Raw genomic sequence first — 27,864 nt, 5'->3', positions numbered from 1 at the left:
TTTACTTGTTTAGTGAGAGTCTTGAAATTTGGAGGTGTGGTGAGAATGAACAATGAGAGAATGTTAAATGTATGTGAAAAATGTGGGGTATAGGGTGTATAGGAAAGTATGTGGGGTGTACTAAGATAAATTCTGATTGAAAAATTAGATATGAAATGTATTCAACAATACGTGCGGTGTTAATAAACAGCCCAACAAATAAACAAAAATTCAACACCCCATTCCAAGTGTAACTGTTCTCTTCCTTCACAGCTAACACGTCCCCATCTCTTTCTTTTTAGCCTTTGAGACCTCCCTCAAAGCCTCACAACCAGTTCTCATCTTTCTTCCTCTCTGCTTCCTTTCTTCTCTCCGACAAAGTTTACAGAATTTTTTTGGTGGTTTGATTTTATTGTTCCAAATTTGGTTGCTGCAGTTGGGTTTTTTGTTTCAAAGATTCTGAGCTGAGCTAATGCAAAACCAATAGCTAAACCAGAGCAAAGTATTACACACAAACATGTTGGATCTTAACATTAATTTCACCAACATAACTAATTCAAAATCTATGGAGGTAGATGATGCCGGGACATCCAACTCCTCCGTCGTCAATGCCGACGAAGCTCCGACTCCAGGCAATGCCGGAGACGAAGACTCCACCAACAATACCACTTCCTCTTTCATGTTTGATATCCTGAGGAGAGAGAAAGACGGTCTCTGCATTTCTGGGGACGGAGACCAGACTCAGTCTCTGCAGTTCGTGACGAGGCCGCTTTTTCCGGTGGCCGGATATGGCGGAGGAGGCAAGGAGGGGGCAGACTGCGGGTTGGGATTGTCGTCATCGTCCTTGTCAACGGCAAGGACTCACTGGCTGAACCTGTCGTTTGCCGAGACTGGAGGGCAGACTCAGGCGGAGCTTAGAGTTGTGCAGCAGAAAAAACAGCCGCCCCGGAAAAGCCGTCGCGGGCCGAGATCCCGGAGCTCTCAGTACCGCGGCGTCACGTTTTACCGGAGGACAGGGCGGTGGGAGTCGCATATATGGTGATCATCATCATCGTTAATCATCATTATTGTGTTTCATTAAACAAATAATTTTGTTTAATCATTTTTTTTTTACTTTTTATTTCTTTTTCCGTTGTGCAGGGATTGTGGGAAACAGGTTTATTTAGGTGAGCAGATGATCATATAATTGTTTTTAAGAAATGGATTCATCCGTTTTGAAGGATTGGATCTAAACTAAATTGGGTTTTGATTTTTGATTTTATTTTTTGCAGGTGGATTTGACACTGCTCATTCTGCAGCTAGGTAATGATTTTTATTTTCGTTTTTGTGATGAACACAATTTGGTTACATTTTTCTAATACGAGCGATATTATATTTTAAACTAATCTAAATTGCGGACGATGGATTAGCTCACTCGGGTTTAATGATTTCAGAGCATACGATCGAGCTGCAATCAAATTTCGCGGAATTGATGCTGATATCAATTTTAATGTAGGAGATTATGAGGAAGATATGAAACTGGTATAGAATGTGACTGTTTTAATAATTAGAAAGTTTGGATTAACTTCAGATTTACTTACTAATTGGGGTATTTGTTGGTCGAATCTTTCTAATTATAGTATGATTGATTAATTTTTGCAGTTGGGGCATCTGAATAAAGAAGAATTTGTGCACGTGCTTCGTCGCCAAACCACAGGAGCCTCACGTGGGAACTCGAAATACAGAGGTGTAGCTGCAGTTCCTCAGCCTGAATGTGGTGCCAAATGGGAAAATCGAATGGGACAAGTTCCTCGGAAAAAGTGAGAACGTCCTCCCTTTAACTGAAGCTATTTTTCAGCTGAATTTAAGGATATATATACATATATGTATGTATACACAAACAATATATCTAACGTGTATTTTATGTTGCTGGATACCAGGGTCTTTGAAAAGGAGGCCATCAAATGCAGGACCGGAAGAGAAGCAGTTACAAACTTTGACCCTAGTATCTACGAAGGGGAGATGGTTTTAAATGCTAGCGTTGAAGGTACGCTGCGAAACGAGGAAAATGTTAGCATCAATCATGCATGGACAAGAGCATGAGTTGGTTCTGAGTCCTAACTTACAAGTAGTCGGTCATAATTCATTCACGCACGCCTGCGCATCTAATTCTAGCACTCCTCGTGAAACCGACAACAGTTTTCTTGATTTCTGTTGCCTTACGTACAATATGGAAAATAAATAAATAAATAAATAAAAATCCATGGATACTCATGAACTGATACAAAGAATTTGGCCTTGGTGTAAATGCAGGCAGTGGTCACAACCTTGATTTGAGCCTACGGATTTCTCAACCTTGTTCTGCTGGTCAAAAGAGGATTGGAAAATTAGGGGATTTTCAATTTCCTAAAGAGAGGCCAATGGTGTGTCCTGATTTTAGTAATTTTCATGTTTTTGTCCCCTTTTTTTTTTCTTCTCATCTATATTTCTGAATGAATGGGGCTTTCGTCAGTCAGTCCTTGGTGGCTGTTTAGTGATATTTAGTGCCAACTTGTGCAGGGTAATGGGTTTTCTTCTGCAGCTATGGGACAACTCCCTCATGTTCTAACGACGGTAGCCAAGGGTCCTGCCCTATATCCAGGTTTCGTACAAAGACACGGGGTAATACTTCTCATATCTATCATATATTGTTAATTTTTTATTTTGAATATAGATGGACTTTTGATTCTAGTCTTTGGAAGTTTATAAAGTAATACGAATGCATGAAATTTTGGAGTACACTAATGTTTGAAACTTCAGAATATAACTGTTGGATGAGCCACTTAAATGCATATATGAATACCATAGTTATCTTCAAACCTTTCATATAACTTCTTACTTCATCTTTGTCGTCACACTTAAATTTTTCTCCTATTGAGGTCTCATTTAATTAGTGGGTCGGACAAGATTGGAACTAGGTTCAGTCTCGTCCTATTGAGTCTCACCCTAGAGATGGAGCGCAATTTACATGATACAGATACACCGTTACGTGGCATCCCATGCCAATAAAACAAAAACATTTCAACAAAAACTTAAATATGTCTTTATGAATATTTCATCAACACCGTGCCATGCAAAATCTTCTGCTAGAGATGAGACTTTAATTTTTTTTCTCCTAGCATATTTAACATGTGACATTAATACCGACCTAATGAGTCTAGTCCTTTTCTTATTAAGATCATTAAACATGGGAGCGGACACTAGTCCATTTTATGACTCACATGTTTTTTGAGCCCCCTCACCAAATTGAAAGTGAGTGAAGAAAAATGATAGATAATCTTGTTTTCATTTCCTTTGCATCAATTTATAAAAAGTGAAATCCAAAAACTGAAAACGAAATAGTTACCATGCTTGTTAAGTGATCAAGATCAACCATTTTATTTTGCAAAATACGTTTCAAATTAGTCTATATGCTAATTAACCTAAGCCTTTTCTTGCAGGAAATAACTTCAGATCATAACAGATTGCAACCAATTTCTTCGCCGAGATACACAAATTGGGCATGTCAAGTTTATGGAAACAACAACAATGTCTGCCCTATGCAAGTGTTTTCTATTGCAGCATCATCAGGATTCCCATCTTCTACAGCCACTACACCTCCTCCGTCTGCTTCCCTTCCTCCGAACCTCCAAGACAGCAGCGCTTCTGCCTACAGTCTCGATTGCCTTCCTTTCCCGGCCACGGCCAACATTTACTAGTGCTTTTGAAGGGCTGGCTAGGTCATGAGTATATGTACTAGTTTGTAATGTGCAGAGATGTTTATTTTTCGTTTCGAATGTGTTTCATATTTTCAAACATAGAGTGCTATATATATGACCTAACATTGTCCTTGTAACGATTATATGTGAGCTTCAGTTGTAAGTAAATGGTTATAATCCTTCTAGTGGCAAAATGCATGAGGAAAAGAAACTTGTATGTTACCATAAGTTTCCCAGGTTTGATTTTCACATTGGCACGAGAAAGTATATAGCAATTCGCTCGAATTAACACATAATTTATTTATTAATACTTTGGTCTTAAAGATCATTAGGATGTAGGCAACGGGAAGAGAGGCCTAGTGCCCTGGCACCTAGGCAGAGACCTAAGCTGCTTTTTATTTATTTAATTAAATTTATTATATAACTAAGTCCCTATTTTATTTAATTAAATTAATTATATAACAAATAAATAAGTGCATACTTATGCTTAAAAATATAGAGAGAGATTAGGATATTATGAACCCCAAGTCACTTTTTTATAAAATTAAAAGAAAATAAGAAAAAGAAACTCACCGAATAGCCTAGCCCCGGCCGCCCATAAGCTTCGTCCAGGCAACCGCCTACTTAAGGGCTAGTGCCTTGGGCCTAGTTGAGGCAGACGGTTATCACCTAGTGCCTAGTTGATTTTTGTAACATTGATTAATAAAGAAACTAAGAGATAGTTTTTCTGTCAATGTTCATCTTTCATTAAATGAATTATAATTACACAGAAGTATAGTATAATAGAAAGGTTATGTACAATACAATCTCTAACAACCTTATCTAAACCAATTAAATTGTGCTAAAAAGGTTAACAAAATATTAATTGTAACAGGTTTTGCCACAAGGTTGAATGCTTCCTGATAACCTAAACCTTCTTGTTGGTGAAATCCTTTATTAACAAGCCTTGCTTTGTATATTTCAACCGTCCCATCAGGCTTTTTCTTTATTCTAAACATTTATTTACAACTAACCACATTTTGAGATGAAGATGAATGAACTAAAATCCAAGTGCCAGTGGATTGAAGGTGTTGATGCACAAAACCGGAGGTCTTGGAACAACGTAAATCCGACCGTGAATCTGCAAGAAATGTAAATAACACAAGATGTATCGTGTTTCACCCCAAGGTTTGGGCTACGTCCACACTGATATTGTATTTCTCTGAGAAGTGAGAGGAGTGAGGGAGAGAGCTTCTGAGGGTCAGAGAACTCTTCCCATGGCCTAAGAAATGGCCTCCTCTAATTGTGAGGAGTCCTTTTATAGAATAAGGGCTCCTCACTTATTACATATTTTCCCCTTCCCTTATTACATAATTACATTTAAGTCCCTCGAGTATTTATACGAGGTCTAAATACGGAGACCCTAAGTATGGTATAAATAGTAGTCCCCTAAGTCTTCAATCAAGAGAGTTTTTTGGCTGAAGACTTGAAATTCAGTCCATGTGTGGACCAAAGTAACTAGATGTCGTCTTGAACTGATACTCGGTATGCGGCGGTGCCCAATCTGAAATGATGCTCAATTAGAAGTAGCACATGTTGCGAGGCTGCTCGGTTTGTGGCTTATGTTGCCTTGGTTAACTTGGCTTGTGGCGTTGAAGGTGAGGGGGTCCTTTTTATAGAATAAGGGCTCGCTCCTCAATACATAAATGATGGGCTAGAGTTGATGCTCGCGGCAAGGCGGTTGCTCAGTAGGCGGCGATGCTCTCTAATGGTGGTGAGGGAGTCCCTTTTATAGAATAAGGGCTCGTTCCTCAATACATGAATAATGGGCTAGAGTTGATGCTCTCTAATGATGGTGAGGGAGTCCCTTTTATAAAATAAGGGCTCACTCCTCAATACATAAATAATGGGCTAAAGTCCCCTAAGTATTTTTATGAGGCCCAGTTGAGGCCCAATATATGGTACATAGTGTAGTCCCCCAAGTATTCTGTGAATGAAGTCTGTTGCTAGAGACTTCAAATTGAATCCATGTATGGGCCGAAGTAGCGGTTGTTCGGAGGTGGTATTTGTATACCCTGCACTAAAGCTTTGTAGGTGAAGCTTTGCAAGTGAAGCTTTTGAAGCTTTTGAAGCTAGAGCTTTTGTAAATAAAGTTTTTGAAGCTAGAGCTCTGTAAATGAAGCTTTTAAAGTTGGAGCTCTGTAAATGAAACTTTTGAAGCTAGAGCTTTTGTAAATGAAGCTTTTGAAGCTAGAGCTCTGTAAATGAAGCTTTTGAAGCTGGAGCTCTGTAAATGAAGCTTTTGAAGCTAGAGCTTTTGTAAATGAAGCTTTTGAAGTTAGAGCTCTGTAAATGAAGCTTTTGAAGCTGATTGACATGAGTAATGCTCATGAATGTTTATGTATGATTGACATGAGTGATGCTCATGAATGTTTATGTATGATTGATATGAGTAATGGTCATGAATGTTTATGTATGATTGACATAAGTAATGCTCATGTATAATTGGAAGTACTGGGCGTACTTTTGATCACCTGGTTGGTGATAATAGCGACAGGTTGCCGAATAATTTAGAGTACTGGGCGTACTTTTGATCACCTGGTTGGTGGTAATAGCGGCAAGCTGCCGAATAATTTTTTGTAATACTAGACGTACTTTGGATCACCTAGTTGGTGATAATAGAAGGCCTGGCTCTTTTAGGCATATGGGCCTTCGCCCTCTACACAACATTCTAGCCTATTGTTTTAGGCTTGCCTTTTATTATTATTATTTTTTTTATTACCCTATGATGGGGTTTATACAGATGTCTCCGACATATAAGAAAAATAAATTACATCATTAAAAAATAAATCCGACCATCTGTTTTGCTTTTTCTTTCGGCCTGGTTACTGCTGGGACCTTGGAATGGGATGGCAAATAGCTTGGCATTTAAATGTCTGAATTCCTTTATCATCGTGGTCGCCAGACCACTTTCTATCTGTGTGTTTAAAGGAACCTGCTTTACCTTCACTGCTTTTTCTTTCTTTTTTGTGCAATAGAACGCAGCTGGAATCACGCTTCAAAAGCTCATGAACACTGCTAAGTTTCCACATGTTCCAAGGGTGAGGTAGGTTACCACTAGTACATACTTTCTCTTTTCCCCATGCATTGCCATTGTGGGTCAAGCCTCACCAGTCTTCGGGTCCTCGTGAATAGGAATATTAATCTTTTCTGGTGCAAGCAAATCTTGAATAGATTCCATGTACAACTTAGTAGTGATCTCTTTTGTGCCTGCCTAGACTACACTTGCAGCTGACTAAGATGGCTTATCCTCTACAGAATCATCAACCACCTATGATTCATTAGAGGAGGCAGCTTTTCGCTTTCACACAGATGTAGGGGGATGTACGGGAACATTTTTCTCATTAGCATTACTTTCTTAGATGATCTTGCAGCCTCCTTAGTTTTTCTTCTTCTTCATAGCTGATTCTTCTCCAGTAACGACATTTATTGCAAAAGACTTCCATGTGATGTGTTTTACTACTACTAGGTATCTTGCTGCTTGTGTTGCCATTGATTCTTCTCTCTAATCACCTGAAGAAACGTCTTTGTTCTCGCAAATCACCACACCATGAGAGGAGTCTGACCAGCTCTATCAAGAGTATCAAACGACAGGTCGTATAGCCCGAGGGGCTTCTCTGGAACGGCGAAGAACATGCTGCGTACGATAGCTTGGAGATTTGGGGAGCGACTTAGATCGTCGGATCGCCACAAATGGAACCTCTCGGACCCGAACGCCCTCAATCGGGTCCCGAAGAACTTCTTCACCAGACTTGCTAGATCAGCAAAAGTTCCACATTCGCCATTGTCGTCGACTCGGCGTAGCTGTTGGTTACATCGACGGTGCCCTTGAACGACGAGCCGAGCAGAACTTCGACGACGCGCTTGCGACTGTCTTTGGCGACCCTGTTGGAGTTGTCAACGATGCTGAGCAGAACCAGTAGGTGAACTATCACCTTCTCGATCGGCCTCGACAAGATTTGCTGCGTTTTGATGACATCCATTGCTGGATTTCTTGCATTTTGACCACAAAGGGCTACGGCTGCGGCTGCGGCTGCGGAGAGAGAGAGCTGGGGGAGGTTGGTTCTATTTTAGGTTTTGCAGTAACTGTGCAAGTGTTTGGTTCTTGGGTTTCTGCAGATTCACGGTGGAGGTTGTGAAGTTTTCACGATGGTCAGATGAAAAAATGAAAGAGTACCGACACAGCTTTTCGTGTCGTTTCCCACAGACGGCGCAAATGTTGATGCACAAAATCAGTGAGGACTTTGGTATAACAAAAAGTGTTAAGTTTGTGACCTTCGCTAGATTTCTCCGGTCACTAGTATGGATAAGTATGTAAATGGATAGAGACAGGGAAGCAAACACAAGATGTACGTGGTTCACCCAGATTGGCTACGTCCACGGAGTATAGGAGTTCTCATTAATTGTGAAGGGTTTACACAAGTACATAGGTTCAAGCTCTCCTTTAGTGAGTACTAGTGAATGATTTAGTAGAAATGACATTAGGAAATATTGTGAGAGAATGATCTCTATTTTTAGAAGAGAGTTTCTAGTTTCATTCTGACATTGACACGTGTCATGTTGTGATTGGCTTTTGATGTTGACACATGTTGCACTATGATTGGCTTTTGATGTCGACACGTGTCGCGCTGTGATTGGCCTCCTAGTTGGAGGGAAACTCTTCTGAGTCCTTGTCGGTATAACGTTAACATGTGCTCAGTAGTTTCGGGATTGGAAAAGTATGGTACAAACAGTGCTCCCCTAAGTTCCTCAATGAGGGAAGCTCCTTGGTTGGGGACTTTCAAGATCCAAGCCATTAAGTAATCACGAAACTTCTAAGTACCGAAGTGTGGTATCATTTTCACTTGCCTTATCTGTCTCATATATAGATGTGGCATCTTCTCTGGAAGTACTTTTCATCCATCCAGGGTGGTATCTTTAACCGATGGAGATGCACAAAGTAATGTATCAATTTCACTTGAAGCATACTTGTAGTTTCGGGCTTGGTCAAGTGCGATACAAACCCTATAGTAGGAATCCCTCAAGTCGCCGAGCTAGGAGATTTGCCGAAAGAGGTAACAGACAAGGTAAGCAATCAGACTTCCAAGCAAGCAACCTGGATCGGAGGTTTGACTTCGGCTTCCGGTTAATTGTTCTTCTTCTCCTTATGTCGTAAACAACAATAAGGATAAGGAGAAGCAAATGGAGAAGAGATATATGAGATACTTTTGCTTTTGAAGAAGTAACTTTCCACAGGCTTATTCTTGAACTAGGTTGGAGAGTTTTCTGGTTTCCTCAAAAATATAAGGCCGACTTAAGAATTTGAAGGTCAAAACAAGTCTATCAAATCTAGAGTACGTTCGACCCTGATGATATGGGATACTTTTTCTGTTGACAAAGTAGTGGATGTATCAGCACATGTTCTGTTACGCTTGTCTCCACATGCTTCCTTGTATCATTCTCACTTGCCCTATCTATTCCTCAGGCATATGTGGTATCTTTTCTGGAAGCATAAGATGTTAAAGATGAGTACTCCAGAGCAATGCCAAGTAAGTAATCAGGCAAGGGGTTCCAGGCAGTCAGTTCATGACTGGAAGCTTGATTCCAAGTGCTGACTGATTGTTTTCTTTCTCCTAATCTTGCATGTAAAAACAAGGGCAAAGGAAAAGACAGGGAAAAAGCATGATATGGGATACTCTTGCTTTTGACCCTGATGATATAAGATATTCTTGCTCTCGTGTGGCTGGTTTGCATAGGTATTATTGGGGGGGAAGAAAGCTGAGTATTTCGAGAGGCTTCGTTGGGAGTGCCCTCTCAGATATGAGGAAGGGTTGAGTATTTTTGCAGGTCTGCCTGTCCGTAGAGGATGGAGGTCGACATTTATAGGAGTCTCCCTAACAACAAGTAGTAATGCTATTCCTTTACCCTTCTTGGTCATAGCAATGTACTAGGAGCTGCAAGTTTCATGTGTTTTAACTTTGTCAGAGCACTTTGAAAAAGTGGTCTGTGGTATCTAGAAAGCTGATGTTGCGTGTGAAGATTGCAGACAAGCTTTATCCAAGGAAATCTGGCTCTCGAAGTTCGGAGAGCGGTGCCTCTTCGGTTTTCGAACAAGAAATCTTGTCGGGGATCTAGCTCTCGAGATTTGGAGAACGGTGCCTCTTCGATTTTTGAGAAAGCAATTCTGTTGGGAGTCTGGCTCTTGAGATTCAGAGAGCGGTGCCTCTTCGATTTTTGAGAAAGAAATCATGTTAGAAGTCTGGCCCTCTTCGATTTTTGAGAAAGTACTCCTGTTGGGAGTCTGGCTCTTGAGATTCGGAGGGCGGTGCCTCTCCGATTTTTGAGCAAGTAATCCTGTTGGGAGTCTGGCTCTCGAGATTCGAAAAGCGGTGCCTCTTCGATTTTTGAGCAAGCAATCTTGTTGGGAGTGTTTTCTCGAATGTGAGTAAAGGTTGGACATTTTTGCCAGTCTGCCTTGCCACAGAGCACAGCGGTTGACACACTTAGGAACTTTCCAGTTATCAAGCAGTGGTGCTGTTCCTTTACCCTTGTGGAATTAAATGTAATTATGTAATAAAGGAATGGGCAAATATGTAATAAGTGAGGAGTCCTTGTTTAATAAAAGGACTCCTCACCCTCACAATTAGAGGAGGCCATTTCTTAGGCCATGGGAAGAGTTCTCTGACCCTTAGAAGCTCTCTCCCTCACTCCCTTCACTTCTCAGAGAAATACAATATCAGTGTGGACGTAGCCCAAACCTTGGGGTGAACCATGATACATCTTGTGTTATTTACATATCCTGCAAATTCACGGTCGGATTTACGTTGTTCCAAGATCTTCGATTTTGTGCATCAACAGAAGGGCATTAAATTCATCTTGCATAGCTAACCTTCAATGAGCATATGTGGAAGCCAGATTGCAGGTAATAGGTGCAAATTCAGTGGAAGTAGGTAAATGAGATTTAGTGACAGTGTAAGTTTTTGGCTTAAAAATACCATTTTTGGTTCTTGTGACCATAGGATGTATATTGTGCAGAGGTAGAGTGCTGGAAGTGGACTGAGATAGCAATGATGAATTACTTGAGGTATTGGTATGTAAAGGAACATGATCAGATAATGAGGAGATTATTGAAGATGAAATAGGTGGTAATGATGAATTACTTGAAGTAGAAAAAGATGGTTTTATGCGAAGAAATGAGAAATTGCAAGTTTATAGGAGTTGAAGTATTAGATGATGGAGTTGAATGGTAAGAGGATTTGTGAAATGGAAAGTGGTTTCATCAAATAAAACATGTTGATATATGTATACTCTATTATTATTAGGATCTAAGCACCTATGTCCTTTGTGCAATAAGCTATACCCAAGAAAGAGACATCTCTTGCTTTTGCCATCTAACTTAGAGGAAATATAGGGTTTTAATCATGGATAGCAATGACAATCAAAGATATTGAGCCTAGTATAATCAGGATATCTATAAATAACAGTTCCCATGGGGATTTGGCAATACCAAAAATAGGCAATATGTTAATCAAATAAACTGTAGTAGAAAAAGCTTCAACCTAGTATTCCTGAGGGACATGAGATGCAACCAAGAGAGTTCCAATTGTCTTTACAAGATGCTCGTGTTTTCTTTCTACACATCCATTCTATTTAAGTGTACGAGGACAACTAAATTGATGCAAAAATGTAGAACATACCTCAGACTTTGCCTTTAAAGAAAAAAATCAGCAATACTTGCTATGATCATCCACTAGTAACAAGTAATGCAATAGATCTAAACTTTGCACAAAAAATGAAGTAGCAAGACTAAATGGCAACTTATGATTCTTAGATATAGCACAGTCTAAACAAAAGAATTCAACTGAAGTTTTACCTTGCAAAGCAAGTTTATTGCCATAAATAACCTTTCTAAAGATAGAGGATGATGAATGGCCCTAATCTACGATGCCATATTTGTATTGGAGCTTTGACACTTGATAAGAACTGATGATGAAGTTGGAGAAGATGTACCAATATGAGGAGAGCTTTGTGGAGGATAAAAACCATCCCTAACTAGACCCTTCAAAAGCATCTTCCTCGTAAAACGGTCCTTGACAATGGATCCATTAGAGTTAAGCGTCAATGAACAATAATTGTCTTTGAGAAATTGAAAAGAAAATAATAGATTGTGCTTCATTTTAGGAACATGAAGAACATTTTTTTTTAATGAAAATAAAGCATTACAAGTATGCAATGAAAAAGAGCCAAAAGTTAAGTGGACAAACATTTACCATCACCAATACAAACTTTGTCTTTGCCAGTTTAACGAGTAGGACAAAATAATGTTGGAGATGTCATTGGTGATATGAGAAGTTGCGCCGGAGTCTATGAGCCATGATGGAGTAGGTTTGGAGGTAAAGTGGGCACACATCGCAACAAGTTTGGTAGAAGGAATTTTGCTAGATATCTTTGGATTCATGCAATCAAAACAATCAATAGCTTCATGAATGGTAAAGCTACTGATACCATGAAGAAATTGGGATTCCACTATAAAACCAATTGGCAATATGGGGAGTAGCCCAAGTACTTTTAAGCAAATGCAAGGTCCATCCTCCTAACAATGTGCGATTAATTCTCAACACGCCCCCTCAAGTATGACAAATGTTCAAGCCTAACACGTAGACAACATATACGGGGTGACGTGGAGTACGTGTGGCCGTTGGGCTTCACATATAGGACAATCTGGCTTTGATACCATAAAGAAACTAAGAGATAGCTTTTCTGTATATGTTCCTCTTTCTTGGAATGAATTATAATTGCACAGAAGTATAGTATATATAGCAAAGGCCATGTACAATATTACAATCCCTAACAATCTAATTACATACACATGTAATAAAATGATTGGCTGATTAGACTAGAGAAATAACCAACTTGTCATGACTTGGCATCTTCATTTTTAATTAAATACTATATCTAATATATTGATTATGTCTCCCATCCATATTATAATGTGTATGCCGAGTCTCAAACCAACCTTGTGACATGTAAGAAGCTTGAATTAACGATGTGCCATTGACAATGTGCATAGGTAGCCTTAGCCTCGCTTGTTGTCGGCATAAAACGAGGCTCGAATGCCTTTTGACATGTCATAGCAAATCACATGGGTTGTACTAGCCTTGCTTGTTGTCGACATAAAGCGAGGCTATATGTCAAAATACATGGCAAAGCTAAAGTCTTGACATGACTTGGAAAAAAAACATGGCAGAATTAAAGTCCAGACATGAATTTGGTAGCCAACTTTAAGATCGATAAACGATTTTGCAGGATTGTCGGATAGGCGTAAGTGTTAGGAATTTTTGCCCAATTGTCGACTAATAGCCTCGCCTCTCAAAACATGAGTCAATTGAAACGGTTGTGTGAAGGACGAAAAGGGAAAGGACGAATCGAAGTGACGCAAGGCTGAATCTCAGTGATCATGGCAACAAGACCACTCTGCCACTTACAATATCCCGTCACATATTTAAGTCATCTGCAAAGGATTATACCCGCCGCACGGTGAAAATTATAATTCAAGACGGCCACCACGACTCATCCGCCACGATGACTTGACCATTAACGTGAGCCTTTGGGGGCCGAGGCCCTTACTGCAGGTCGGCAATTAGACGGCAGGTGCATGTGTCACTTCTAACCCAGATTTTGACTTAGAGGCATTCAGTCATAATCCAGCACACAGTAGCTTCCCGCCACTAGTTTTTCAACCAAGCGCGATGACCAATTGTGCGAATTAACGGTTCATCTCGTCCTCTCATACTAGGTTGAATTAATATTATGACACTGTTATCAGTATACTAAAACTATCCTATCTCACGACAGTCTAAACATAGCTCACGTTCCCTTGTTAGCTATAATCTGTGCATTGGATCAACTACAATAAGTTTCAAGCCATCCAAGTTGCATGTTAGAAAGAAAGTTGGTAGTTCGGATCCTGATGCTCATCAACCTTGACCCCGAACCCTAAACTAGAATCAACGTAACATTATTTAAATCTTTAAGCACCTAATGTCGCTCTAACCTAATGTTAACCAAGAAAAACTTGCACTACCATTTTCTCTAGGCAAACCCAAAACTAACCTAGCTGCCCACGCCTTTTGGGCTAGACAAATATTAGGTATTAGTTCAAAACTTAGGTAATTGTTTGTATACCCTAATTTTTAACTTAGCTCGCTCATAAGAAGTTGTATTATATATGTCTTTTTGTTTCATATTGTTTTCTGGGTCGATAAACGAGAAATGACTATTTGGTTTACATGCAGTTGTAAACACGCAGATCTAAATTGAATATCACTATGCTTTCTTTTTCAGGTCACGGTTGCTTTTTATTCAAACTCAAAAATTTCAAGCACAATATTGACTGAAGGTGTATCTAGCAATTCATTTGGGTTGTAACAAATTTCATTTTAATATCAATAAAAATAAATTATAGCATATGAAATCAAGATACCACAAAAAAATTTAAATTATACTAAAAAAATAGAGAGGTGTTATTTCCACCCAATGTCTTATCTTTCCACTCGCTTTTTTATGAATTTTTTAATTACAAATTTGTCCATTTGTAAAATGACTAATAAGGATCTTAGTTACCCCCTTTTGCATTACTTTTTTTTATATAGAAAAGAAAATAGAAAGGGTAAATTACATAGTAGCCCCTTAGGTTTGAGGTCTATTACAATCTTATACACCATCTTTAAAACATTTCACTTTCATACCTCAAGTACTATTTTATTTCAATTTCATACAACCGTTAGATTTTCCATCCATGGATCTGTTAAATACTGACGTGGCTGCCATATATATGACACGTAGCTGCCAAATGTCTGCCACGTGGCAAATAAAATAATTTTTTAATTTTTTTTAAAAAAAAACATATCTGCCACTTTTTTTTTTCTCTCTTTCTTCTTCTTCTCTTTCTCTTTCTTCTTCTTCTGGGTTCGGACCCTTTTTTTTTTTTTTTCCTTCTTCTTCTTCTTCCTCCTCCTCCTCCTCTTTCTTCTTCTCTTCTTCTTCTTCCTCCTTCTTCTTCTGGGTTCCGTCCCTTTTTTTTTTTTCTCTCTTTCTTCTTCTTCTCTTTCTCTTTCTTCTTCTTCTTCTCTTTCTCTTTCTTCTTCTTCTGGGTTCAGACCCTTTTTTTTTTCTTCTTCTTCTTCTCCCTCCTCCTCCTCTTTCTTCTTCTCTTCTTCTTCTTCCTCCTTCTTCCTCTGGGTTCGGTCCCTTTCTTTTTTCTTTTCTTTTTTTTTCTTCTTCTTCTTCTTCTTCCTCATCCTCCTCCTCTTTCTTCTTCTTCCTCCTTCTTCTGGGTTCGGACCCCTTTCTTTTTTTCTTCTTTTTTTTCTTCTTCTTCTTCTTCTTTCTCCTCCCTCCTCTTTCTTCTTCTCTTCTTCTTCTTCCTCCTTCTTCTGGGTTCGGTCCCTTTCTTTTTTTTTTCTTTTTTTTTCTTCTTCTTCTTCTTCTTCCTCATCCTCCTCCTCTTTCTTCTTCTCTTCTTCTTCTTCCTCCTTTTTCTGGGTTCGGTCCCTTTTCTTTTTTTTTTTTGTTCTTCTTCTTCTTCTTCCTCCTCCTCCTCATCCTCCTCCTCCTCTTTCTTCTTCTTCCTCCTTCTTCTGGGTTCGGTCCCTTTTTTTTTTTTTTTTTTGTTCTTCTTCCAATTTCAGGTTTTTAAAAAAAAAATAAAAAAATTATTTTATTTGCCACGTGGCAGACATTTGGCAGCCACGTGTCATATATGTGGCAGCCACGTCAGCATTTAACAAATCCATGGATGAAAAATCTAACGGTTGTATGAAATTGAAATAAAATAGTACTTGAGGTATGAAAGTGAAATGTTTTAAAGATGTTGTATAAGATTGCAATAGACCTCAAACCTGAGGGGCTACTATGTAATTTACCCAAATAGAAAAGTTTGGATGTGACAACTCTCACGCTATGTTTAGAAAATTTGTCTCCCTTAAACTCTAACTCATCCTTCCCATCTCCTTTCATTCAAAAAAAGCAAAAAGAATGAACTTACAAGATGACGTTTCTATTGAAGAAGTAGATGATTATATTTCCGTCAAAGAGGTAAAAGATAACTTTATGTGGGTCATCTTGAATTGTCGACATCGTACAATTGAAGCATCGCGTGACTTTTTATTTGAATTTGCATTAGGTTATGGTGCAATTTGTTTCACGTTTTCCTATGAGAATTCCTGGAATTCGTTTTCACTAGGTTAGGGTAGATTTGTTTTTTATTGAGTTTTCCTTGAACAACTGTTTCCCTCTTTTCCTTTCTACAGTATTGTTGAATTTTATATAATTAATTGCCCTTCGAATAACCAGAAGGTGAAACACAAATCTCACACCATTTGCTTCATACTGGGCACACATTGTTTCAAAGCCTTTTGATGGTGATGAACTCCATTGCTTCATCCTTGGTTCGTTTTCGAACATTTGGTTTCAGTTAATTATTTTAATTTTGAAACCGCAGTGAACTCCGAAAACAAATATATATTCCTAGTTCTTTATTTCTGAACTTTTCCTTGGATGAGCCCTTGGAATTTGGAAAGGGGAAATGCATATGAAAAAGAAAACAAAAGGGGATAAGCAACGAATGAAAACCCAGAATTCTTCACCCCCCCCCCAAAAGTTGGAATTTGGAAAGGAAACGGTTTTTTTTTTTTTTTGGCTTTTAGAAGAGAGTAATATTATTTGTTTATATTCTTTTTTTTTTTAAGATAAATTTATCTCTAATTATATATAGGGTTATTTTAGGAATAATAGTGGGTGGGAAAATAACATTTTAATTTTTTAAGTTTTTATAGTGGGTGTAAATATAACGTAGGTAGAGAAATAAGACAACGGGATGGGTCTAGCAGCTCTCAAAAAATATTAAGAAAAAATCAATTGGTAGGAAAATACAACATGCAATAATATATAAATTATACATAAACTTAATAGCAAAAGATTTGTAAATTAGTTTAAAGCATTCATCTTGGCACCGAGGTCTGAAGTTAACTCTCTCCTTTCAAAAAGACAAGGCTTGCCTTGTTTCTTAAAGAGAACAAAGTAGGTGCAAATGTATTGATCATTTTATTTTTACTTTTTTTGGGCATCATTGGACCCAACTATTACATAATCTTGGTCCCTCACTTTCTAAATAAAGCTGTATAAGTTAGTACGTGGTGAAACACATCGACTTGATATTTGATGAAAGTACGGTTTCAAGCTGATTATAGGCCCAATTTGCTTTAGTAATATTTAATCTTATTTTTCTTATAAAAGAAGTTGTATTTATCGTAAATAAAAAAGATATATTGTACGGCTATCTTCAACCGAATGAGCTATGTTTAGCCCCCCCCCATCCAGATTATAGCCTTGCAAGATTTTTTTTTTTTAATGAACAGTGTCAGACCATATTTATATATAATCTCCAACCAAGGGGGCTATTTTTTAGCCCCCTCAATAATTTATTATTTTTAAGTTTGTTTGTTAACCTTATTGGTTAATTGAATTAAACTACTATATTTCTAAATGAGTAACTCTTCATATTTCTTATCTTTATGTAATCATAATAATTTTTCGGAATGCTATGTATGTTTTGCTTCAAAAAAAAAAAAAAAATTTCGGATAGGAGTTTAAAGAATGTGAAGAATTGAAATAAAATGAGATAAGATAATATATAAGAGTGAAACGGATGTGAGAAATAGTGTAGAAATGGCTTAGGTATCTATTGGAAAAAAAATTCAAATCCAACAGCTAACTGATGTTAGCTAGCAAGTGGGTTGCTGACAGCTAGGCGTAACTTTTCGGGCTGGCTGACTGGTTATGTTGCCCGGCCCACTGGCCATGTGGCTGGATTTTGGCCCAGTGGGTCCAAAACAATTTTGGCACAACCCTTTATTGGAGATGAGTTTGTGTCAAAAAGGGCCATATTTTGGCCTAAAACTCTTTGGCCGATGGAAATGGCCTAAGAAACAGAATAGATGGATGTTCCAGTCGATTCGATTTTCTGATAAGGTTTATATGAATTGGAGAAATCCGCTGATATTAAACTGACTGGAAAAGGGCATTCTCATAATTTACCTTTGATTTGTTTCAAGTGATGCGAGGTTGGGCACAACAAAGAGCATTGCTTTGAGGCTGAGGGAATCCAATGAGTTTTTAAAAGATTGGGGAAAGAAACCGGAGGAGAAGTCTACCGTTGCTAGAGGTAATTAAGCAGAACCAGATTGCTTCAGGAAAGAAAAAAGTTGGGAGGCCTAGAAAGGTCCTCAAAGATTTGACCAATGCCAATGGGCTAACTATGCACAAGCCTGTTCATGCTAGTCCTAGTACCAATGTTAATGCCCTCAGGCAAAAAGCTACAAAGAGTTGCAGGAAAATTTCAGCACTTACTCATTACTCTTATGCACATGATCATAGTGGCAATGCGGAGAGTGCAGAAAATGGGCAGCCGATATAATGGTTGTACAACCTCCAAATATTTTTGGAATTATACTGTAGACCCTTATGGTAATGCGACCAATAACAATATAAAGATGACATCGAATGAAAACGAAGATGAGTCCGAAAGGGTATCCTACTCTATGGTTCCAGAGACATGTCGTGAAGATCAGCAAAACACTTCTCTAAAATTCACTGGACAACCTTCTAATGAGGCTAGCAAGTGTGATCGTGCTCTCCCTAATAGCGGGGAGGACATGGTTATCAACTGACTCCTGTGGTCTAGGCCATCTCTCACCTCAAATTCCATTTTATTATGAATATTCTTTGTTGAAATTTTAGAAGTGCAGGGAGGAAGTCTTTGCGGGCCTCTGTCAAAGATCATTCCAGAATAAATAATGTCAGTATTTGTGTCATGGTTGAGCCTCGAATCAGTAGGGCCGAAGCTCAGAAGGTGATCAAGTCATTGGGGTTTCCAACATATGATTAGTTGATGCTGGGGTTTCTCGGGAGGTATGTGGGTGCTATGGGATGATCAAAAATGCAAATTAGAAGTAGTGGACTGGCTTGATCAGGCGGTGTCTGCTCTAGTTTTTTCTTCTACATGCAATGTATTATTCACCATGATTTATGTTAACCCTTGTAACAGCACCAGGGAGCTGTTATGGCAACATTTGGACTCTCTGGTTGCTACTGATATTACTGAAATTTGTAGATCTCCTGTGACTGAAAACCTTGGTAAGTATTTGGGAGTTCCTCTAATTCTACGCGTGATTGACAAAGTGCAACAAAAGCTTTCAACTTGGAAATGTAAACTCCTTATACTCCATCGGAGAATCACTATGATCCAATCACTGTAAACTAATGATATTGTTGAGTGGGTTTCTTGGAACTTGGAAGACTACAACTGCCATGATTTTTCCTACTTTTGTTTTTACTTCTTGGTTCCCATGGAAATGGCGGAATAAGAAAATGTTTCGAGTTAGAGTTTGGTTACCCTCATCATCCTACCCGTATATTGGGTTGTCAGGAGTTTATCAGTGTAGATGGAACTGCAGTATAGTACACATTTACGAAGAACGTAACATGGTGTCGGACCGCTTTGTTGATTTGGGAAGTGGCGTTGGGTTGGAACTTATTGACTATGGTGACTCCCCGATTATATTATGTCCACTTTGGACGATGATGTTTTTTGTGTTTCTACGACTCGTGTCATCTTGTAATTATCTGAACATTACCCCCGTTTCTCACCCTACCGGACGGCGGAAATATCTTGCGGCTCTTGGTGCTAACAGGTCTTATGCAAGCTTATGGGCTGTGGTGGCGTTTCAATGACGATTGTAGTGTAGAAAATGTTGAAAGGGATATTTTCATTGATTAACATTAATTGTCAGTACACCAGAATATATATAGCCACAGAGGCTCATTACATCAGTACCCTTATCTTCTACACCTAATTACACAAATACCACAATTAACTATTTACTGTTGTAACTAACTTGTGACTGGTTTAGATCTCTCAATACACCTCCTCAAGCTGAGGTTGGGATCAACTAAGGAACCAAGAGGAAGCTTGGATTTAAGAAACTGAAATCGACTTTTGGAAAGAGATTTGGTGTGAATGTCGGCTAACTGATCCTGACTGCAAACAAAATGGACCTTGATGAGATTAGCCAAAACCAACTCGCAAATATAATGATAGTCGATCTCCACATGTTTAGTTCGAGTATGGAATATCGGATTAGAAGCAAGGGAGATGGCTGAAATATTGTCACACCAGAGGGTAGGAACCTGGGAGAGGGGGAAACCAATGTCACGGAAGATTTTGCATATCCAAGTCAGTTCAGCGGCAGTGTGGGCAAGAGAACGATATTCGGCTTCCGTTGATGATCGTGCCACAGTAGCTTGTTTCTTGGCACTCCAACTGATAAGATTGGATCCCAGAAAGACAGTGTAACCACTGGTGGAACGCCTATCAAAAGGACAGCCAGCTCAATCTGCATCTGAGAAGGCTGTGAGAGTAGTGGCACCCTTTTTGAACCATAGTCATTCAGACACAGAACCCATGAGATAACGAAGAACACGTTTTGCAGCTTGCATGTGTTGGTCTCAAGAAGCATGCATGAACTGACAGATTTGATTCACAGCAAAGGAAATATCAAGACGCGTCCATGTTAAATACTGTAAACCACCTACAATAGAACGGTACTCAGTTGGATTGGACAAAAGAGGACCAGTGTGATCCAATTTATTAGATCCAAGTGGAGTGCAGCAAGGCTTTGCACCAGCCATATTGGTTTTGCTGAGAAGATCCAGTAAATACTTGGTTTGATGAAGGAAGAGACCTGTGGATGATCGATGAACCTCTAATCCCAGGAAATAGTGCAAGGGACCCAAGTCTTTGACAGGAAAAATAACACTTAGTTTTTGAATGAATAGAGTGCAGAGGGAAGAGTCAGGTCTAGTGATTAATATGTCATCGACATACATAAGTACTAGGATAGGAGTGGTACTGTGAAGAACAAATAAAGAAGCATCGGAGGAAGATTGCCTAAAACCAAGCTGAATAAGAGCTTGAAACAGTTTGTCAAACCAAGCACGAGGTGTTTGTTTGAGACCATAAAGGGATTTCCGTAATTTGCAGACATGATGGGGCATACTGAGATCAGTGAAACCTGGAGGCTGCTGCATGTATACATCCTCCTTTAAATCACCATGAAGAAAGGCATTACTGATGTCTAATTGATTTAAAAACCAATTGAACTGCACAGCCAGTGACAAAATGACGCGAATTGTGACTGGTTTAGCTACAGGACTGAAGGTTTCTTGAAAATCAATTCCTTCTTGCTAATGATACCCATTGGCAACTAAACGAGCTTTAAATCATTCAACAGTACTATCAGGTTTCTTTTTTATGCGGAAAACCCACTTGGAGGATGAAGATGGAGGAACAAATGTCCACGTCCCTGTTGATTGTAAGGCATTGAACTCATCTTGCATGGCAGATCTCCAATGAGCATGTTTAGAGTCTTGCAAATATGTATTTGGAACAAAATCAAGATCAGATGGAAGAGGATGTTTTGTAGCTACATATACTTTGGGCTTGAAAATACCAGCTTTAGAACGAGTGATCATAGGATGGGTGTTGGCAGGGGGCAGAGAAATAATTGGTGCAGCCTGTGGAGATGGTGGATGTGGAGATTCTGTAAGGGAGGCAGTAGTTGCAGGAATAGGACCTTGAGAAGAACCAAAGTGGGAACTCGAATCTAGAACTGAAAAGCCAGAAGAAACACCAATGTTGTGAGGAACAGTGAATTGCAGATCCATGGGAGTTGAAACAGATTCCGAAGAAATAGCTGGACTGGTGGGAGGAGACTGAAAAGGATATGTGGCTTCATCAAACTGGACATGTCGAGAAATGTAGATACAACTAGTGACTGGGTTAAGGCATCGATATCCCTTGTGTTGTAAACTGTAACCCAGAAAAACACAGCTTTTTCTTTTAGCATCCAGCTTGGAATGAGTATAAGGTTTGAGCCACGGGAAACATCTACAGCCAAAAACTTTAAGACGGGAGTAATCGGGTGGCCTGTAAAAGAGCAATTCCCAATGAGATTTAGAAAGTCCAGAGATTGGTACTCTATTAATAAGGAACACAGCCGTGGAGAAAGCTTACACCCAATAGAGTTGGGGAGTATTAGAGGCAACAAGTAATGTTCTGGCAGTTTCCACAATGTGTCGGTGCTTTCTTTCAGCACAGCCATTTTGTTCAGGGGTGTAAAGGCATGTTAATTGATGAACAATACCATGAGTATGAAGAAAATACCGAAACATTGCACTAATGAACTCACCACCAGAATCTGAATGCACAACTTTGATTTTATTTCCAAGAAGATTTTCCACATATTGTTTGAATACAATGAAAGTAGAATAAGCATCAGATTTAGCCTTTAATGGAAATAACCAACTATATCGACTGTAATCATCTACTAGTAACAAGTAGTACTTAAAACCACTAGGTGAAGTGATGGGGGCAAGACCCCAAAGATCACAGTGTAACAATTGGAGGCTTTGAGTAGTTGTAGAACGAGCAAATCCAAAAGGAAGCTTGTGACTTTTAGCTAAAGCACAATCGGAACAGAAGAGATCACCAGTAGTCCTGCCATGTACCACAAGTTTATTGCTTGAAAGAACCTTGCGAAAGACAGAAGAAGATGGATGACCCAATCTTCGATGCCAAATCTGTACATGAGCTTTGACACTGATGAAAGCCGAGAGTGATGAAGAAGGGGGATGACCTGAGCCTTGAAGAGGATAGAAACCATTTTTAACTTGTCCCCGCAAAAGCGTCTTCCCCGAAACACGATCCTTTACAGTAGATCCATCAGGGTCAAGAGTCAAGGCACAATTATTATCTTTTAAAAATTGGTAGGCAGATAATAAGTTGTGTTTCATAGCAAGTACATGTAATACATTACTCAACTTAAAGGAAGTATGAGATGTATTTAAAGAAGAGGTACCAATATTGTGAATAGACAGACCTTTACCATCTCCTATATATACTTTGTCTTCACCAGTGTAGGGAGAGGCAACTGAGAGATTGGCAATGTCATTGGTAATATGGGATGTGGCACCAGAGTCTAACAACCAAGATGGGGATGGTTTTGACGAGTAGTAAGCACAAAGAGCTGCAAGTTTGGCTGGTAGCACGCGTCCAAATATCTCAGGATTCATTCTGTCAAAACAATCAATAGCTTCGTGACTGGTGAAGCCACATATTTAACATGTATTCTTATGAATAGATGAATAACGTTGAGTGGTGGACTGAGAGGCTGAAGTAGGGGCATGAGATGGACCATCACGATAAAAGCCAGTGTGGTGTTCACGATGAGGACGAAAATTGCGATTGCCTCTGAAAACATTACGATTGTTTTTGCCTCGATTAGAATTGTAACGAAAAGAAGATTGAAGATGATGACTATATGCAGCAAAGGCCTGTGAAGAAGGCGTCGGCAGTAAAGGTGCTTGAGATTGGACAGAGAACGCTTGAAAGGGCTCAGTAGCAGCGATGGATAGAGGTTGTTTGCGACGAGCCATGGAAATCTCTTTTGTCAGCAACAGACCATGTAATTCATCAAGAGAAGTAGAAGACAAACGCAGCATGATAGAGTCAATAAAGGACTCGAATTCATCAGGAAGACCGTGAAGCGTTGTAGCAATTAGATCACGATCAGATATAGGGGCGCCGACCGCATTGAGAGAATCTGAAATTTCCTTGATTTGTTGTAGATATTCCGAGATCGATTGAGAGCCTTTTTGGATTGACTGAAGACGAGAGCGAAGCTGGTGGACATGAGCTTTAGAAACTCCACCAAAACGTTGTTCAAGCTTCTGCCAAAGCTCTCGAGATGTAGAAACACCTACAGTGAAAGGAATGAGATCTTCAGATAGGGTCGAGTTGAGCCAGATCAAGAGATTTTGATCTTTTTCAAACCACTGCTCAAAAGCTGGATTCAGAGATCGATTAGGAAGAAGTGGAGCCAGACATGGCTCAGTACTGTCAATGAGACCAAGAAGTTTGTACCGGCGTAAAATCGGAGCAAATAACGCACGCCATGGGAGATAATTGGTGCGTTTGAGTTTGATTGGCACCATGCTACCAATATTTTGAATCGTAAGAGACATATACGAGTTTTGAGGTTGAGAATTTGCAGAAAAATTAGGGTTTGGTAATGGCGGTGAGTTAATCGGAGACGACGAGTGAAAGGGGGAAGCCATGATAAACATCAGCAAGACAGAGAGCAGAAAATCGATCAAGAAATGAGAGATCGATCGAGAAATGAAATCGGTGAGAAGAAGGAAATCCAGATATCACCGACTCAAAGACGCCAGTTCCTATCAAGAACAGTGATCAGAAAACCAAATCAACGAAGAACTCCGATCAAATTGAACAAAAATCAGAGAAACTGAGCGGAAGAAATGGAGGATCGAGGAATGCCGGGAGGCGGTTGGCGATGAAACCATGTAGAAAATGTTGAAAGGGATATTTTCATTGATTAACATTAATTGTCAGTACACCAGAATATATATAGCCACAGAGGCTCATTACATCAGTACCCTTATCTTCTACACCTAATTACACAAATACCATAATTAACTATTTACTGTTGTAACTAACTTGTGACTGGTTTATATCTCTTAATAGGTAGTTCTGGCTGGGTATCCCCTCCCGCCCCACCCCTATGAGTGTTGTCCCGGCTACCGTTGGCGTCCCACGCCTCCTGCCAATTCTGCACTTGCATCTCCACTGTGGACACGTCATTAGTTATGTGTTGCTTCAACAAGTTGTTTGTGTCACTACGGCAATTTTGTAGTCTCGCTGGTTACGATGGCTTTAGTAAGGGTTTCGATGCTTGGTATGCCACATCTCGTCCATGAGGCTATCTGCCTCGGGGCTCCTCGTTCTAAAGGTGCGGTTTGTGGAATGGTTGTATATGGGTTTAAAATTATTTGCATTATGTGCTACTTACATTCCGATCAAGAAATTGATCGCTCGAACATATGTACCACCTGACACCCCTGTAATTGATTTGTAATTGTCTGCTTGTGCCTTGTGGTAATGAAACTTTGTCCAAAAAAAAAAATGGTAATGTCTTAAAAAGAGTAATGCTAGGAAGACTAAATTTTGTAAATTAAATGATATAGAAGTTGATAATTGAATTATTACTTAAACGTTAATAATCGTGCTTATTTTCTATTGATGACACATCATTTAGTTTGCAAATTTCTTCTATAAATTTAATCCCCCTAACATTATTCTTTTTAAAAATAAAAAAATTATAAAAATTGTTTTTCCGCGTAGGAAAATTGTCCATCAATAAATCCGGATTTGAATTCTCGCAAGATCCACTCTCTAGGGATCCTAGGGATTAACGAATACGGATCATTGATAAAAAATCATATGGTCACAATTTTTTTTCTTTTTTATATTTTTTACACAAAACAAAATTGTTTTACTTTTAAAATTATAAAAATAAATTAATTGTGACCGCACGATTTTTCCGTGTGTCATCCCCAGGGAGGGAATCTGACGAGTATCCAAATCCGATAAACCCCAGGACGAGCCAACTGGGACTGAGTCAGAAGAACTCATACTACCCTTCTCCTTCTCCTAAACCCCGAAACCCAAATGCGGCGTGCCATCGACGCCCACCTCAAGGCGGCGCGTCTCTTTCCCTCCTTCTCCTCCTTCTCTTCTTCCTCCTCCCCATCCACTCCTCCCGTCACCGTCCGTACAATCATAACCCTACTCCATCCCCACTCTCCTTCCATTTCCAAAACCTTAAACCGCCATTCGATCACAACTTCTCCGTGCTCTTCGATTCCGACTCTCAGAATCCACGGCATCGCCTCCAGTTTCGCCCTCGCCGTCGTGCGCTGCATTTCGTCGGTCATGCATGCCGATACGTTGGAGTGGAACGAGCCGGTGTCGTGCTCGGAGGTCGGCGATGGCTACAAAGCCACCGTGGACGAAGACTCCAAGCCCTCGATTCCTGTTCGAGCATACTTCTTCTCCACCAGGTTCTGTCTTCTGATATTTCATATTTTTTTAATTTAGTAACTTTTTGTTTCAAAATTCCCCAGAAATGTTTGGAATCGAAAAGGCAGAGGCTTTCACTAGTTTAGTGTTCATATTGTTTTGGATGAGAGTATGAATTCTGTGATTTTACTTGGTCTTTCTAATTTGCATGTGTCTTTGTGAAATGTAGTGTGGATTTAAGAAGCTTGGTGGAGCAGAACAGGCTGAATTTCATCCCACCTACGTCGCGAATGACTAATTACGTTGTTTTTAAGTTCGGGGAGCTTTCCGATTCTAATGACGTAAGTTTGCCGTGTTTTTCTTTGATTTCCAGTGCTTTCGGTTCTGATTTAGTAGTGTTTTTTTCCTAACAAAGAAAGGGATCATAAGAGTAAGACCCTTCTACAAATGGGATAATCTTGTACTTTTTACTGCCTCTTCATTTTACCTGAATTTTGTGTATCTGCCCGTAAAATGATACTATAAGTTGAATGCACTTTCTTTGTTTCAGGGTTTGGGTCTTAGTTTAAGTGGGAGTGACTGTTGTTACATGGTAGTCTTTCAGTATGGCTCCATTGTCTTGTTCAATGTCCGTGAACAAGATATCGATGGGTATTTGAAAATCGTGGAAAAACACGCATCGGGATCGCTACCTGAAATGAGAAAGGATGGTGAGACTCTATAATCAAAATTATATCTTTTGAGATAACAAGTTTATGAATTTTGGATTCTGCATCTTTCATGTTGCCTTTTAGCTAAGAAAGTTATTTATTGACTGAGTATTCAAGCCGCTTAATTGTTATTTTATTTCTTGGTTAAGCAATATTATTGGACTGCTACCTTCGTTAATTTTTAATGTTGCAGGGTAATATTTTCTGCTTCATTGTTGCTGCTCCAATGGTTGTGGATTACAATTTTTGGGATATTTTTCACATCTGAACTTTTATTTTGTTATGAAATCAGAGTATGAGGTGAGAGAAAAGCCCACTTTGCACACATGGATGGAAGGTGGATTAGATTACATAATGTTGCAGTACTTGAATGTTGATGGAATCCGTACCATTGGTAGTGTTCTAGGTCAAAGTATTGCACTTGATTACTATGTGCGCCAGGTATATATGCTTCTTATAATCTTGGGAACTTCAACCTTGTGAAATCATAACTTCTTGATTCATCTCAGAACGCTGTTTCTTCTCCTTTAGGTTGATGGAATGGTTGCAGAATTTACGGACATTAATCGTGAAATGGAAACTACTGGGAAGTTTAAAATGAAGAGGAAGAAACTGTTTCAGTTAGTGGGAAAGGCAAATTCTAATCTTGCTGATGTGATTCTTAAGCTCGGACTTTTTGAGAGGTAATAGTTTTAAATCCATATTGCAGTTATTAAGCTGAAATTTGTTTTTGGATAACAGTGATCCTCCATAAGACGGGCATAAATGTTATCTGCATGTATGATTATGATTGACAGGAAAAGTAATGAATCAGAAGACAAAAAACCCTTTCCGCTATTCTTTTTCACCCATTTGAGACGGTTTTTAGTTTCTTGACATGTTTAATCTAACTAATGAAAAATCGATCGACTTTGCAGATCGGATATTGCCTGGAAGGATGCCAAATATGCTCAGATATGGGAATATCTCAGGGATGAATTTGAGTTAACTCAGAGATTTGCAAGTCTTGATTTTAAGTTGAAGTTTGTGGAGGTACACGAAACAACTCAATACTGGTTTACTAAATCTGAAGAACTAGTTTTCAACTGCTGTGGATGTTGCGGTGACATTTTGTTTTCTTCGTTGCAGCACAATATTCGTTTTCTTCAGGAAATTCTCCAAAACAGGAAGTCAGATTTCTTGGAATGGCTCATCATTGCGTTAATAGGTGCTGAAATCCTTCTCTCCGTTTACGACATTGCCCACAGGTCGGCACTTGCTTCGCTTTAGCACGAGGATCGATGACGCACGAAGTCGAATGTGCCCTTATACAATGTCCTGGTCTTTGTATATCTTACGGTCCCCCTCAAATTTGTTGCTGCTTGCACTTCTCATACCAGTTAATTTTGTGTAACTATGATTTGAATTGATCGTATAATCTAATCTCTCTATTTTCCTTGTGTCA

The 27,864-nt window shown here is 39.2% G+C and overlaps 2 protein-coding genes and 1 non-coding gene across 3 annotated transcripts; all 3 read left to right on the top strand.

The window, feature by feature from the left end:
* Positions 1–209: 209 nt before the first annotated feature.
* LOC126628080 (ethylene-responsive transcription factor RAP2-7-like) lies at positions 210–3,917 on the top strand. The gene is made up of 9 exons (XM_050297661.1): positions 210–1,017; positions 1,120–1,145; positions 1,251–1,281; positions 1,413–1,500; positions 1,621–1,778; positions 1,899–2,005; positions 2,272–2,381; positions 2,518–2,619; positions 3,438–3,917. Exons 1-9 carry the CDS (start codon positions 497–499, stop codon positions 3,693–3,695), a joined length of 1,401 nt encoding a protein of 466 aa, XP_050153618.1. The 5' UTR covers positions 210–496; the 3' UTR covers positions 3,696–3,917.
* A 12,130-nt stretch (positions 3,918–16,047) lies between these two features.
* Positions 16,048–16,180, top strand: LOC126630880 (small nucleolar RNA snoR138). The gene has a single exon (XR_007626154.1). It is a non-coding gene; the product is annotated as a small nucleolar RNA snoR138 (small nucleolar RNA).
* A 9,089-nt stretch (positions 16,181–25,269) lies between these two features.
* On the top strand, positions 25,270–27,864 carry LOC126629490 (protein RETARDED ROOT GROWTH-LIKE-like). Its single transcript, XM_050299539.1, has 7 exons — positions 25,270–25,751; positions 25,940–26,051; positions 26,261–26,420; positions 26,713–26,861; positions 26,952–27,103; positions 27,338–27,452; positions 27,549–27,864. The coding sequence occupies exons 1-7, from the start codon at positions 25,360–25,362 to the stop codon at positions 27,687–27,689; spliced, it is 1,221 nt and encodes a 406-aa protein (XP_050155496.1). The 5' UTR covers positions 25,270–25,359; the 3' UTR covers positions 27,690–27,864.

This window comes from Malus sylvestris, chromosome 7 (genome assembly GCF_916048215.2).
Source record: "Malus sylvestris chromosome 7, drMalSylv7.2, whole genome shotgun sequence".
Classification (NCBI taxonomy): domain Eukaryota; kingdom Viridiplantae; phylum Streptophyta; class Magnoliopsida; order Rosales; family Rosaceae; genus Malus; species Malus sylvestris.
Note: the sequence above shows the minus strand (reverse complement) of the source record. Positions and strands in the feature narration are given on the sequence as shown.

Coding starts and splice junctions, on each gene's coding strand:
- LOC126628080 (XM_050297661.1), top strand. CDS start 497: ATGTTGGATCTTAACATTAATTTCACCAACATAACTAATTCAAAATCT. Junction 1,282..1,412: donor ACTGCTCATTCTGCAGCTAG/GTAATGATTTTT, acceptor TAATGATTTCAG/AGCATACGATCGAGCTGCAA. Junction 1,501..1,620: donor ATGAGGAAGATATGAAACTG/GTATAGAATGTG, acceptor TAATTTTTGCAG/TTGGGGCATCTGAATAAAGA.
- LOC126629490 (XM_050299539.1), top strand. CDS start 25,360: ATGCGGCGTGCCATCGACGCCCACCTCAAGGCGGCGCGTCTCTTTCCC. Junction 26,421..26,712: donor ACCTGAAATGAGAAAGGATG/GTGAGACTCTAT, acceptor TTATGAAATCAG/AGTATGAGGTGAGAGAAAAG. Junction 27,104..27,337: donor AAGCTCGGACTTTTTGAGAG/GTAATAGTTTTA, acceptor TCGACTTTGCAG/ATCGGATATTGCCTGGAAGG.